This window comes from Panulirus ornatus, chromosome 12, assembly GCF_036320965.1.
Source record: "Panulirus ornatus isolate Po-2019 chromosome 12, ASM3632096v1, whole genome shotgun sequence".
Taxonomy (NCBI): domain Eukaryota; kingdom Metazoa; phylum Arthropoda; class Malacostraca; order Decapoda; family Palinuridae; genus Panulirus; species Panulirus ornatus.
Window position 1 is genome coordinate 54635186 of NC_092235.1, and position 15122 is coordinate 54650307.

At 44.6% G+C, this 15122-nt stretch overlaps 1 protein-coding gene across 5 annotated transcripts in view; it reads right to left on the reverse strand.

Moving 5' to 3' along the window:
- The window catches only part of LOC139752068 (teneurin-a-like), a 1037677-nt gene that overhangs the window by 389244 nt on the left and 633311 nt on the right, over positions 1-15122 (reverse strand). For all 5 annotated transcript variants that reach the window (XM_071667906.1, XM_071667907.1, XM_071667905.1 and 2 more), the window contains one exon: positions 936-1165. In XM_071667906.1, coding sequence (XP_071524007.1) covers positions 936-1165 — 230 coding nt within the window. The remainder of the gene's footprint in view (positions 1-935; positions 1166-15122) is intronic.

The window sequence follows — 15122 nt, forward strand, 5'->3', positions numbered from 1 at the left end:
TAAAAACTTTGTAAATTCTTTTCGAGATATTACCATCATCAACCAGTTATGGGTACACACCTCTACCACAACTGGTCCTAGTAGCCAGTGATACGGGTACTCTACCACACACAAATGGTCCTGGTAACCAGTGATGGGTACTCATCTCTACCACCCACAACTGGTCCCAGCAGCTTGTGGTGGGTGGTGATCTCTACCAGACCTGACTGATTCCACAGACGAATAAAAATCAAATTGGAAGTCGTGAACGTAAAGACAGAAACGATCTCTGTTATGTTTCATGTTGCACTCTTTAATGTTACTCGAAACTGCAGTCGACAGGTTCAGTGCTTCTTTGATGTTTTCTCCTCATTACTGTTCGCTATAGTTATGTTTTATATTGTTCAGTTAATTGCATCGTAAAAGCATATTAAAATCTGCATATGCAATATACTTTACACTATTTCATTTTCTTTATTTCTGTATAGTTCGGGCAAGCTACAATTTTTTACCGTCACCTGGAAATACGTAACAAAAATCTTTTGATGAATTACGGGAAAACTAGAGGAAAATGAAAATAAAGTTCGCTCTCATATATTCCGACATTACACTTTTTTTTCTAAAACGTGAAAAAATAAAGGGTTTTTCCAGCAAGTTTTTCTATGGAGCAAAAACTGTATAATATTATGAATTATGTAGAAGTTGAGACCTTAGACTCGACATAAGCACTCACCAGCAAACCCAGTCGCGTTCTTCTCATAATGCGTCAATGGAGTCACTAAAAAAGAAAAAAATTCCTACTGCTTACCACAACTATACTTAAGAAAGGAAAATACACCAATCATAGTTTTTAAACTCTCCGCGTGTCATTAAATGCTCACCCAGTCATTAAGTCCGCGGTTATTAGCAGGAACTACCCATTAGCCTCAAGAGTAAGGTCACACAAGCATACTCACTAGCGACACAGGCGAGAAGAGCTGCTAGGGTGAAGGAGAGAATGATAAGACCAATGGCCGTACACCTCCATGAGCACCTCTCCCGCCACGTCTTTCCCAGGTGGAGGCCACGCCCGGAGAAGGAGGCGGCGGACCCTAGGGCTAGGTCGTTCCTGACGGCAGGCAGGGCCGTCAGGGTCCCTCCTCCAGGGGCGATGGAGCCCTTCTGCGAGCTGAGGGTCCCCAGCAACCTGTGAGAGCCAGAGGGAGAGATACCAGAGTTAATCATAGATGTGTGTGTCCGGCGGAACATTGCTAGGTCTTCCATGTATGCAGGAGTGGTGTGTCTCTCCCTGCCATCTGTATCTGGGACGAAATCTGTGTCAGAGTCAACAAGAGCATAACAGAACAATTTCTGATATCAGTCATCTGCCTTACATCTACTCGGAGAACATGAAGTACCCGGAGAGAACTCGGGGAAACGAATAATCAATAATGATTAAACCACCATAAAAAGAGAAAGTCTTTTAACTAAACTTAAAAATACATTCCATCTAAATGTTCTACAGAGACAGATACCCAGAGAGACATAGGTACGCACTACAAACCCACTGCCATTTAATCTTGAGCCTCTGCTTTGCCACTGAGGTTGCTGAGGTAGGGAGGACCAGCAGGGTTCGTTCAACGAGGAACAAAGGCACGAGTAAGGAGGGAGTAGCTAGTGGGTAGGAATAACATAGTTGGGTTAACGAGGAAGAGGAAGAGGAAGAGGAGGAGGAGGAGGAGGAGGAGGAGGAGGAGGAGGTGAGTAGGCGATACTGTTCGAATTAATTTTGGTGAAAGGTGGGCGGAAGTTGGAGGAGTTAGCAAGAAGTTAGGGAATGAATACATTGTTGGCCACGAGGCCCCACAATGGCAGCAGCAGCCTCCTAGCCCCCTCCTACACCCTCTCCAAAGCATCCTACAAGATAAGGATACCATCGTTGTCAAAGGAAAGTAGTTGAGGTTAATGTGAGGGGAGAACCTTGATAGATATTAAGTTACCCTTTTAGCGAAGGCCTCCCTAACTAAGTTGGGCGGGATGGTTCAAAGGGCAACATGACCCCTCTCACCCCAAAACTGCTACGATAGCTTTTAGTGTGGTTCCTCGGAATATTGTGGGCATGGGGTTTTAGAGCATATAAGGCAGGAGGAGGATGAGAGAATACCTCACTAATGCAGGCCAGAAAAGGAAGAAGATATAAGAGGGAAGTCACACAAAATATTCAGATAAACTGTGGACATATATATATATATATATATATACGAATAAAGTGCATATGAACGCGCACCTTCATAGAACATACAAACCTCCAACAGCCAGGATCGAACCCGGGACCCCTGTGCAACAGGCAGGCATGCTAACCGCTAGGCCATGGGACTGTATAATAGGAAACAACTATTCGAAATACTAAGTACTCGAATACCCTTCGTCTCACAATGGTGAGCAACGGGGTCTATACCGGTTATTTCCGAACAGACGCACATAGCCAGCTGATGGCGTTTTACCGAACCTAACTGTACGTATATGAATACGAATAAAGTGCATATGAACGCGCACTTTCATAGAACATATATATATATATATATATATATATATATATATATATATATATATATATATATATATTTTTTTTTTTTTTTTTTTTTTTTTTATACTTTGTCGCTGTCTCCCGCGTTTGCGAGGTAGCGCAAGGAAACAGACGAATGAAATGGCCCCACCCCCCCCCCCCCCATACACATGTACATACACACGTCCACACACGCAAATATACATACCTACACAGCTTTCCATGGTTTACTCCGGACGCTTCACACGCCCCGATTCAATCCACTGACAGCACGTCAACCCCTGTACACCACATCACTCCAATTCGCTCTATTTCTTGCCCTCCTTTCACCCTCCAGCATGTTCAGGCCCCGATCACACAAAATCCTTTTCACTCCATCTTTCCACCTCCAATTTGGTCTCCCTCTTCTCCTTGTTCCCTCCACCTCCGACACATATATCCTCTTGGTCAATCTTTCCTCACTCATTCTCTCCATGTGCCCAAACCATTTCAAAACACCCTCTTCTGCTCTCTCAACCACGCTCTTTTTATTTCCACACATCTCTCTTACCCTTACGTTACTTACTCGATCAAACCACCTCACACCACACATTGTCCTCAAACATCTCATTTCCAGCACATCCATCCTCCTGCGCACAACTCTATCCATAGCCCACGCCTCGCAACCATACAACATTGTTGGAACCACTATTCCTTCAAACATACCCATTTTTGCTTTCCGGGATAATGTTCTCGACTTCCACACATTTTTCAAGGCTCCCAAAATTTTCGCCCCCTCCCCCACCCTATGATCCACTTCCGCTTCCATGGTTCCATCCGCTGACAGATCCACTCCCAGATATCTAAAACACTTCACTTCCTCCAGTTTTTCTCCATTCAAACTCACCTCCCAATTGACTTGACCCTCAACCCTACTGTACCTAATAACCTTGCTCTTATTCACATTTACTCTTAACTTTCTTCTTCCACACACTTTACCAAACTCCGTCACCAGCTTCTGCAGTTTCTCACATGAATCCGCCACCAGCGCTGTATCATCAGCGAACAACAACTGACTCACTTCCCAAGCTCTCTCATCCCCAACAGACTTCATACTTGCCCCTCTTTCCAAAACTCTTGCATTTACCTCCCTATATATATATATATATATATATATATATATATATAATTTGATTGCACCTGAAATAACATCTAAGAAGTAAGTGTAAAACAAATATGTGTAAATATTATAACTGGAGATGAACACATATTAAATGCATAAACTACGCGATTTCTAACAAAACAACTGGATGACTACAAAGTTTATCTAATCATTAATCATCACAGCCTTGAGACACGATATACCCCGAAAAGAAAAGAATACTTAAGGTGTGTATGAGAGAGAGAGAGAGAGAGAGAGAGAGAGAGAGAGAGAGAGAGAGAGAGAGAGAGAGAGAGAGAGAGGTTACCTTGGAAACACAACAATACTCCTCAGGGGCGAAACAGTTAATAATGTGATAAATCAAAATAATTTCATGTACACAAGAAGAGGAAAATATATATATATATATATATATATAGTATACATGCAGTAACTGGGGACGACAAATCATCTTGAATATCCTACATAATCATTTCGCTGGGAGAAGAAATATACCGTGCATTTACAGTCCATCCCCTTGAGGTACTGAAGCAGATGCAGTCTAAACCAGGAGACACAGAGAACATTACAGCGCTACAGAGAAGAAAGAACACGAGAGGAAGGAGAGAAGAACTGCTGAGGTTTACGAGGCTTGGGTACACTGAGCTGTAACGTGACCAGATAATCTTCAAGGAGCCACAACTAATTCAGGACACTGGGGCCATTAAGGCCGTTATGAAGACGACCACAACTGTTTAATTACAACAGCTAAATCACGGGGATGGTAAACTGCTGTTTACCCCTTTGAACAGGACGGTGCGACCTGTGAACTCTACAGAAGACCTATGGGTACAATGGTGTGACCTTTGTCTTGACCTGATGAGGGGGTTGTGCCGTCGTCTGCCTCAAGGACCGTACCGTCGTGCTCGAGGATTGTGCCTTCGTACTTAAGGACCTTCGTGCTTCAGGGTTTCAACTGTAATCTGGCAAGCACCACAGCTGCCACTACGTGTATCTACGACACACCCACACACAAGCACACCCACACACTTCGCTCGATCGTCTGTGGAACACTACTGACGACGTCGGGGTACCTTCCTCTATCTATCTTAGATTCCAGACATTCACAAAGGGATTCTCAAAGCCTCTTGACCATCACACTATGTACAACACTGCGATTCTACCGATCTCTCTCGAGTGTCAGTTACTACAGTCCCACAACACCGTTCATGGAATCTGTATCCAAAGAAATGCTTTTTTGTCTTCTATCTTCCATCATTCACGACGGCCACTTCAAGTGAGTGATCAATTCATTTCCAGACGCCCCATGCCCGTGTGGATTACCAAGGGGTCTCCCAACGGCGATTCCAGTAAATTCAACCTTACGATCCCGTTGATCGTTAATACGTCAGGCGGCGCACTTCAATTACCATGCACATGTGCGCTGTACGACGCTGCCGACTATTCCCCCCGTGCATTACTCCGGCGCCGGGGGCATTCCAGCGTGTGTTGCCAGGACCCGCTGCTGGCCGTGATGGCCAGTGTCAGGATCCAGGAGGGGGCAGGACTCTCTCTCTCTCTCACACACACACACACACACACACACACACACACACACGACAAGCAGATGGAAGCGAAGGAACATAAAATTTGCATATCTTCCAGATAACAACTGATAATAAAGTACAAGTCTGCTACTGGGGAGGAGGGTACCTGAGCTTCATCGCTGGCTACGTTGGTTTCCACAAATGTGTCACCTATTCTCTTATCAATCAACCTTACATTCCTCCCTTATCACATCCCCCCCAACCATACTCCCCCATTCGTTTTCTATAAGCAGCAACCCATCAGGTTCCAGAGGTATTCCTGTATCATCAACACAACACTCAAACACCGCCAAACAAAGCCAATAATATTCACATGACAGATCTTTGGTGTCGTAAAAGCAAATCTTCACCGTATGATTATAAGTAACACTACACTAAATTTAAAAGGAATTTCTCTTTTCCTTAACACTGACACCCCCAACACAACCATCTCCGTCCACCACGCAATGCTCACATCTAAACCGCCACGCGACACACCCGTCATTGTAATAAGGCAGCAATCACACAAGACGTGGCATACCACCTTTCACTCGTTTTCAAAAAAAAAATTATATTATATATATATATATATATATATATATATATATATATATATATATATATATATATATATATATATATATACAAAGAATCATCTTTTTCTTTAACAACTTAATACAATTTCACCAAGGGTAACAACAATCATGTTTTACCCAACAGAACATCTGATCAAAATCAAGAACAGGACGAGTTCATAAAGGCCGTAACAGTACAGCTAAGTCAGTGCAAATTCGACCATACAAGATAGTTAGATGTCTCTTTATTCCTCCCCCCTTCCCCACCCCACCCCCCCTCCAAACTCGTTGTTAACTACTATCTGGCTGACGATGCATATGTATGAGTCCATAAGGGCGATAATCGTCACTAACCTGGAGCGGAAGACACTCTATGAAGTTTACCCCCTCCCTCATTTGCATCTCGCCCCATCATGTTTGTCTCCGCACCACTGATGTCCATACCTAGCATTAATCAATGCCCGTTGTGTTGCTCCTCCTCCTGCTGGGCCTCCGGGGATGGAGAAGGCGGTCACTCCTTCCGAACAGCTGGTGTTGTCACCATACTCTCAGAGGCGCCAAGAGGAAAATGCAGAGCACAAGCATAAAACCACACACGTACGAAGGAAAGGCAAGGACTGAATACATCGGAGAGACCTTTAAAAAAAATGACGAAATCAAGCGAAACCTGGTTCAAAATGATGTGAAGAATTACTTTCATAATTCAAGAGTGGCGGATAAAAAGGAATGAATTGAGGAAAAGGTCATTGTGGACAACCACACACAAGTCTAAAATGTCATATGATGACGGAGAATGCTCAAAGGGTTTTTGCCCCCCCCTCCCGCCGAGTGTAAAACTCCCTCCCCCTACAGTAGAAATAAGTAATGACACAGGACCTACGTGGAGTCGGGGAGAGAAGTTGTAAAGAGCATTTTTCGGTGCCTTACCAACGGAAGCAGAAAATTACTCACTGCTCGAACTGAAAAGTTGGTCCAGTTGTGTTTCAGCCTTGACGCACAAGATTGAAATACAACGGCCGGCTGTGTAGCACAAGTCTGTTCTCTAACATATCGTCTCAACTGTGAGTTTCATCATTCAAAAGAGCAAATTCATTTTAGGAACACGATCTCTCACCCTCATTTCAACAATTTCTGTAAAACTGAGTGTTTCATGTCAGATGCTTTTCCAACAACATTCTGCCCAAGGTCCAAAATGTTCAGCAATACATTATATATATAATCTCTCTTCTTTTTTTTAGCTACAACTCAACGGAAAAAGATTTTTCTCATTCTCTCACGACAAGGCTATCGTATCCACTCCCAGGGTGGAACCAATGGACACAGCCACGCACAGATCACTCAACACGTATCTTCCTAGCTTCAAGGATGGTGTTACAGTCCACCAGGTCTCCCATGGCAGCATAAGTGACTTTCAAGTCTTCATTCGAGTCTAACCTTCCTAAGCAGGTCGTCATTACGACCCTTCGTTATGACTGACTGGTCTGTAAACTGACGCTAAGGTTTTGTTCAGGTCAACGGTCAGGCCATCAAAGGTCGTACCGTCGTGCTTCAGGGTCGTACGGACGTGCTCACGGGTCGTACCGTCGTGCTGAACGGGTCAAACCCAAGCAATGAACAAGGAGTGAAAAATGTGTTGAATTGTGACGGGTCCTGTGAAGAAACTTTCTTTATCAAGAATGTCAAGATGCTAAAACTAACCAGAATTTTGGCTAAAGGAATACATATCTTACGAACGGTAACGGTAGCACAAGACGAAGCAAAGGAGAGTAATCTGATCACCAATGATCCGTCAGATCGGCCATCAGAGTAATTCTGATTGGACCACCGGCATAACAAGTTCCTCGACCTCACCGACGCTGAGCTGATCAAAAGTCTACAGAAAAGACACTTGGCAACACGACGTCCCTCAGGCTGGGCTGTGCCGGGGGCCAATAATGGACGGTGATGTACCCAGGTGTTCCCAAATGTTTCTGTAGGCGCACAGCTCGTCCGTCCCTGGTGACTGGGCAGCATTTTCTGCCGGTGTGAGCAACCTGACGGCGGGGCGAGCGACGTCCGCTAAAAATCACCATCTTTTTTTTTAAGTGATCACCTTTTGATGAGCGGCTGGCTGGCTGTCTTGCCAAACAAATGTAACAAGGACGGAGAGAGAGAGAGAGAGAGAGAGAGAGAGAGAGAGAGAGAGAGAGAGAGAGAGAGAGAGAGAGACACTCCACGTAAGAAATTTGGGCGTTCGTCCCACAAAAGGTCAACACACACACACACACACACACATGGCGGACTCTGATTCAAAATGGGTATACACATATCAATCCACACAAAGGGAGAGAGAGAGAGAAAAAAAAAAAAGAGGTAGCCTATCGTGAGAAGAGAGCAAAGATATCCAGAAGAGAAAACTTGGAGCAAAACTTTTTTTTTTTGTTTCTCCCTCGCTCACGAGATTACAAGAGAGACTTGGTGGGTGGCTCGAGCCTGTGGTCTTGGGGAGGAGGAGGGTGTGTTCCCTGGCTGGACAGGTGAGTGAGAGTGATGGCCCTGATCCACCTCCTGCAGCTCACTCGCACCCAGCCGCCACGGGAATCTTTAATGACCAGCGGAATAAAGATGAAGAGACTAGAGACGATGCCGTTTATTCTGAATGAGTCCGTTATTAAACTGATGTTTGCGGTTGAATAAATAAACACTTTTTTGGTTCGCTACTTGATTAAGTGTACAGGTTCCCCCCAGCTCACGAATGTTCTGAGCTGCTCCTGAGTGAGGATACCCATTTCAATATCTATCTAAAATGTTACCTTGTCTCGTACATCTGGTGGGTCACAATGTTTCCTTGGCAGACGGCGAAGTATTTTCACGGTCGCTCATCTTTACGGAGGATTTAACGGATGAGGACCTCGGCGTCAAGAACTCTGGCCTTAGTTCTCATCCTCTACCAACACTGTGGTCGGGCCTCTGAACTTTGTCAATAATGATCATGACACAGGTCACAAACATCATCATATCCTTCGGGTTTATTTGCCAATGCTCAGGAGGCCTTGCCGTCGCAATAAACCTTTTTCTCACAGATACCCAAATTCTTTTCAAGAAACTTTTTATGATCATGCGGAGGCGAAGCTCAGGCCTGCAAAATAACAGGCAGGTGGGCAGAAAGCCGAGATGAAAAAAAAAGAAAAAAAGAAAAACACTCGAAAAGACTTTCTCAGGTCTTGCTGAAAAACAAAGAATAAATCCATCTTGCTAATTTTCTCGACGAAATTACGACAATTTCCTTACTGGTCAGAGACTTACGACCGGCGATGGCTTTCGCAAGGGAAACACACAGTGTCATGTACCAGAGAACGTGAGTGTTCCACGTTGCCCTCAGACCGCGAGGCAGCGTACAGAGGAACTCCCCGGAGCGCTTCTGCTGCTGCCCTAGCGCACGATCCTGACGAGCCTTACTGATCTGTTAGGGAACTCATTTTCTTCTTCCCGATGTTTACGTCCGTGTCTTCAGAAAAACGATCACTATATTGAAATAACGTCGGTTAAAGTTAAAGAAAACGCGACTCACCGGAGGCACTTGGTCTATAAACATCACGAGATGGAAGCTTTTGGGAGGGGGTTTCTTGAATGGTCCGCGCCTTCTTCAGGGCCCCGGTATCCTCAGTGCCCTCTCCTGAAGACTACCTCCGTCAGCGGGACTAACCGGCAAAACCAATCAGCCACGTATAAACGTGGCGCTGCCTGAGAGCCTCGCGCGTGTATAGCATATGTAAGTAAGTCATCTGGCTCCCACAACCCACGTCTCGTAATGACACAAGCACACCACCATCGCCACAGTGTGTCGGTATGAACAACATCTCTCGCGTCTTGTGGTTCCTGAGGTCAGTGCTTGAGACGATACCACTTGGTGTCAGTTCTGGTGACTGAGCAGGCGTTCGGTATCAGTCAGTACACTGTGCTGATGACTGATCACCCGCCAAGAGTCAGTGTACTTTAATGGGAGACCAGGTGAGCGGGTGTTGGCTAATAATGTTACTTTCATTATTCATAAATTAGACTTGAAATCTACTTTATCTAACAAAGAGAAGAGTCACCAAATCGTATCAATAAAATTTCCGTTTGACAATTTTCAGAGCTTTTTCAGACTTGACCAATTAACTAGAGACTCTCACACGACTTCCATTCTATACTGTCTATCATCGACCCTATATAAAATTCCATTTCAATGCGTAACACACATATACCATATATATATATATATATATATATATATATATATATATATATATATATATATATATATATATATATATATATATATATATATTTATATATAAATATATATATATTTATATATATATATATATATATATATATATATATATATATATATATATATATATATATATATATATATATACACACACACACACAAGCACACACACACTATCTCTCTCCCCAACAATAAACTTTATACCCAATAAATCTGGCCACTACACAAGATGAATATTACCCCTGGCCTTCCATTACGCCCCCCTGTGTCTCCTGCAGTAGTGAATGGCGTCCCTTGAATGGGACGGCGGGATCGCAATCAAGACATTTCTGTAGCACATGACACTATCTCCCAGCAGACGTGAATGGCCGGAGATACAGGCCCTGAGGGAGATCGATTCTCGTCCACGACGGAGACACACAGGATCACGGATGATAAGAACGACGCTCGAGGACTGATAGACATGAGGATCATGGATGACAGGGAGACTGAGAAACACGAGGATCATGGATGACAGGGAGACTGAGAGACATGAGGATCATGGATGACAGACTTGAGACGCGGAGGACTATTAGATGATAAAATACTGAGAGACGGAGGATGAAGGTTGATAAAGAGACTAAGAGACAGACGTCCACGGACGTTTTGAGACCGAAGATCACATATGGCAAGATTTGAGACTGCCACACACACACACACACACACACACACACACACACACACATACACACACACGTCCAAGGACATTCACAGACTCAGGAACATCAGACAACGGACGATGAGAACGTAGCTCAGCTGAGCCACAGTGAACTAAGAGATGGATGGCCTATGGACAGAGCATCAAGATAATGTGATCGCCATCGAATCTGATTTGAATTTGATCCACATCTTTGTCCCCTGCTCTCCTGTCCTCTACTTCCACCTCCCTCCATCAGCACCAACTCAGCCATCCCCTCCACCCTGCAACTAGCCCTCCCCCCGCCCTCCACAACCCTATCATGAACTACATCTATAAGAGTCAATTCTGGTGCCTCTTGTTGATTCTGGCAGGCTAAAGGCTGATGTGGCCTCTCAGCATTTCCTGACTTAAATCACTAAGAAACACTACCTCTATCACCAACGATACCTCCCACACCTGCATCAACAGTGTCTCCAACATCACCAGCAACATCACCCACGTCACACCTCCGCTACCAGCTCCAACACAGCAGACAAAACAACAGAGCCAATGCTACCGTCATTACCTGCACAGCCACGCCATGCTTATATTCCGACCGAGAGCCACGCTTTATTCCAGTCTCCATTCCCTCAACACCACATACCATTCCCACAACACCCTTATGCACCAACGCAGCCCAATCTTACATCACACTCGTTCACCATCTCTCCAACTGTGATTCATCCACTAATCCCTATTCCTTCCCTACATCGAGAAAAAATATATATACGCTATAAGACACACAAAAGGCAACAGGCAGTTCTTGTGAATCGACTTTGGAAGTCAGGCCAGGATTGGGGTATAGGGACCTTAGATATAGGTCCAGCAGGTCTGGCCTTACACAACGCCAACTCCACCCTCCTGAGCGCCTCAACCATTACGTCATTACTGCATATTCAATGGACCACACTCGATTCAGCAACGAACGATCGACCATTTGCGTCCAATTACCTGTCCTTAGCCATGATTATAGCACAATGAATAACGTCATTAAGACCTTTGCTAATGATTTTTCCTTCTTTTTTTACTTCAACAATTACCAAGACTGGAATTGTTATCGCAAGTTTCCGCCGGCGGCACTAAAAGCATTCCCCTAAAGTGCGACATTATCGGAACAGAACAGACTTATAGATACGATCTACATTTTCCTCCCCCAGCGAGTGTTTACAATTACCTCTCACTAAGACGTTAGTGTTCGAATCACTGGCCTTCCTCTCCGAGGCCTCCCAGCCCCGCCATCAACATTACCTTGATAAAATGCAAATGCCGAGATGCTGGGGATCAGATAGCGAGGCCAATTTCCTCGAACAGTCCTCCTTGATTACTCTGGGGGGTGGGGATGCCTCCTCCTCCTCCTCCCTCCTCCTCTAAGGAACTCCTGCCACGGAATTCTCATACACAGGACCGAGGTGCTTACAGTCTGCTCACCGCTGACGGCTCTTCCGGGGGGCGCGGCCTCCGAATTTGCTAGAAATAGTGGTAGGAGGTTTGCACGCCCCTGGATGAGGTAAGTGTAATGTGGGAGCCATTCCCAGGCCGAGTCTTAATGTCTCGACCACACGGGAGATACGCATGTAAAGACATACAGAGTCACAGGCGTTAGAACACACGCCTCCTCGGCTCTTGCACTAGTTGCTTCTCTACAGTCCCCCCCCCCCCCGCCTCCCCCATCATGAAAAGGAAACGCAAGGTTCGCCCTTTCAATTAACTCTTGGCTTTAAAAGAAATTCAAGAGGTACCCCCTTCCCTCCCCCCCTCTCTCTCTCTCTTTCTCTCTCTCTCTCTCTCTCTCTCTCTCTCTCTCTCTCTCTCTCTCTCTCTCTCTCTCTCTCTCTCTCTCTCTCTCCCTCCTGTAATTTGCAGCGCGCACGGGCGTGGAAGCATAGTAGCGTGCATGGGTTTCGACACTGGTTCAGGACACCGTGGCTTCCTCTCTCTCGTATATGAAATGAAAAAAAAATGACTGGTTAAGAGGAATGAAACAGGAGTGTATCTACGCCGTCATAAACGGAATGGCAACCAGAAATGTGACGACAAAACCCAGCCACGCCACCTATCGAGATGTCTATAACCCACTGGTTCTCCTGACTCTGTAAACCGTCCATCACTTGGAGGTCATGTCAGATGAAGCTACGGCACCCTCCCCGTCGCCGTCACATCCTGCCCACCAGATATCCCTCGTCCTAGGGTAGCAGTTCGCCACAACAACCACGTGAAGCTCGTCCAAGTTCGTCCACACCGCTACATAAAACCGTGCCGTCCTCACCCTCGTGACCTTCATCAATAACCTGTGGACCACCGTCTCTGTTAAAGGCTGTTTGTATAACTCGCTCCCCTTTTTTTTTAATAGACCCGCTTGCTGTACATTCTCTGTATAAACTGTTCCTTCTCATTATTATTGTAATCATGCACCGAAAAAACTAAGATAATGAATAATAGCGCAACAATTATCTCAGTGAACGACACACAATACACGTAATACATTTAAATTTCAGCCGGATACGACCCACACACGTATTCATTTGGGATCCAAGTACCTGTCCCTATGGTTTTCGCATCCCGAGTCTGATTCTCTAAAATTCTAAGCTTTGCAGAGAGAATCTAAATTCCCTTTAATCTTGGATCTAGAGCATCTCAGATCCTTACTCGCAGATCCCACGTATGTTGACCTGAAGTAAGAGCTCTTTGAGATTAGAAAGTAACGCATATGTCTGAGGCTACGACATCAGGAGAATGGTTGCTTGGTCGTGTATGGTGAAGGTGTTGTGAAAGGTCGAACACGACGGTACCATCCTTGAACATGACGGTACGATCCTTGAACACGACGGTACCAACCTCGAACACGAAGGCACGATCCTTGAACACGACGGTACGAACCATGGGCATAATGGCTTGGCCTCTGACCTGACTCCTAAGGGTCCGATCATAAAAGCTCGGTCATTAAACCCAAAGATCCTAACTTCGTGCTCGAGGAGGGCACCGCCTAGCTTAACATGGCAACGCTTTGTTACTAACACAACAGGAGACCTCTTCCCTCATCTCAACACCAAGGACAGAAGTTTAGGACATGTTTGAGTGAAATGTCACGTTGCATGCACTTGAACACCCCCTCCTCCACTTGTATAGAGCCAAGGACAACGCATAACAGACCTAGTCCAAGTCACGACGCTGTGAAGGGCTTTTAATACACACCAATACAACGGGAGTAAGAAGGCAGAAGCTCAGCAACATACCAAGGTGTAACAGAAGCAAGTCGTGTGTGTGTGTGTGTGTGTGTGTGTGCAGCAGCTGTGGGAAGGCTTCTTCAAGGCTGGACACACACATACACACACACACACACACACACACACACACACACACAGAATGACAGAGACAACTTAGAGCAAAGTTTACGACTTAAAATCAGAATAAGAGAGGTTGCGGAAGTCACACGACATATAAAAGGTGATCAATTACATATGAACGATAAACGTAGTGTGGTAAACTGCCTGTAAACTGGGAACAAAAAAATATAAAAAAAGCAAGGTACATAAAAAAAAGCACTGATAACACCACAGATTAAACATGAATATGAATGAGGAAAGCAGAGGCAGACATGCATACATAAAAGGTAATATCTGAGAAAGGAAAAAAGAAATTACTTAAAACGTACACGAACATAAAGGAGAGAGAGAATACACTCATGCCATTCTGCATGAGCAAGAGAGGTAAGTCGTCACATAAAAATTATAATTCACGAGACAAACAAATATCCTACCAACAAATTACAACAATGTGAACCAAGTGTAAAGACACAGTAACTAAACAGAATATATATATAACAATATGATAAGTACCAGGGGCAATCTGTCAGCGAGAGAATAAAAGAAAGTAATGATAAACGACTTATGGGAAGTGGGTAACAGGCAGATAAAAGAAATGGTTGAATATATAAGACAAGAATAAGCATATATATATATATATATATATATATATATATATATATATATTTTTTTTTTTTTTTTTTCTTTCAAACTATTCGCCATTTCCCGCATTAGCAAGGTAGCGTTAAGAACAGAGGGCTCGGCCTCTGAGGGAATATCCTCACCTGGCCCCCTTCTCTGTTCCTTCTTTTGGAAAATTAAAAAAAAAACAAAAAAAAAAAACAAGAGGAGAGGATATATATATATATAACCCCAGGATACCCTTTATGGGGCTCTTGTTGCGCTATAATCAGCAACAGGGGAAGTGAAGGACTCCTTTGGGGTGAGAAATTCATCAGCAAGATTGCATCCATTTTATCTACTGGCGATGAGAGAGAGAGAGAGAGAGAGAGAGAGAGAGAGAGAGAGAGAGAGAGAGAGA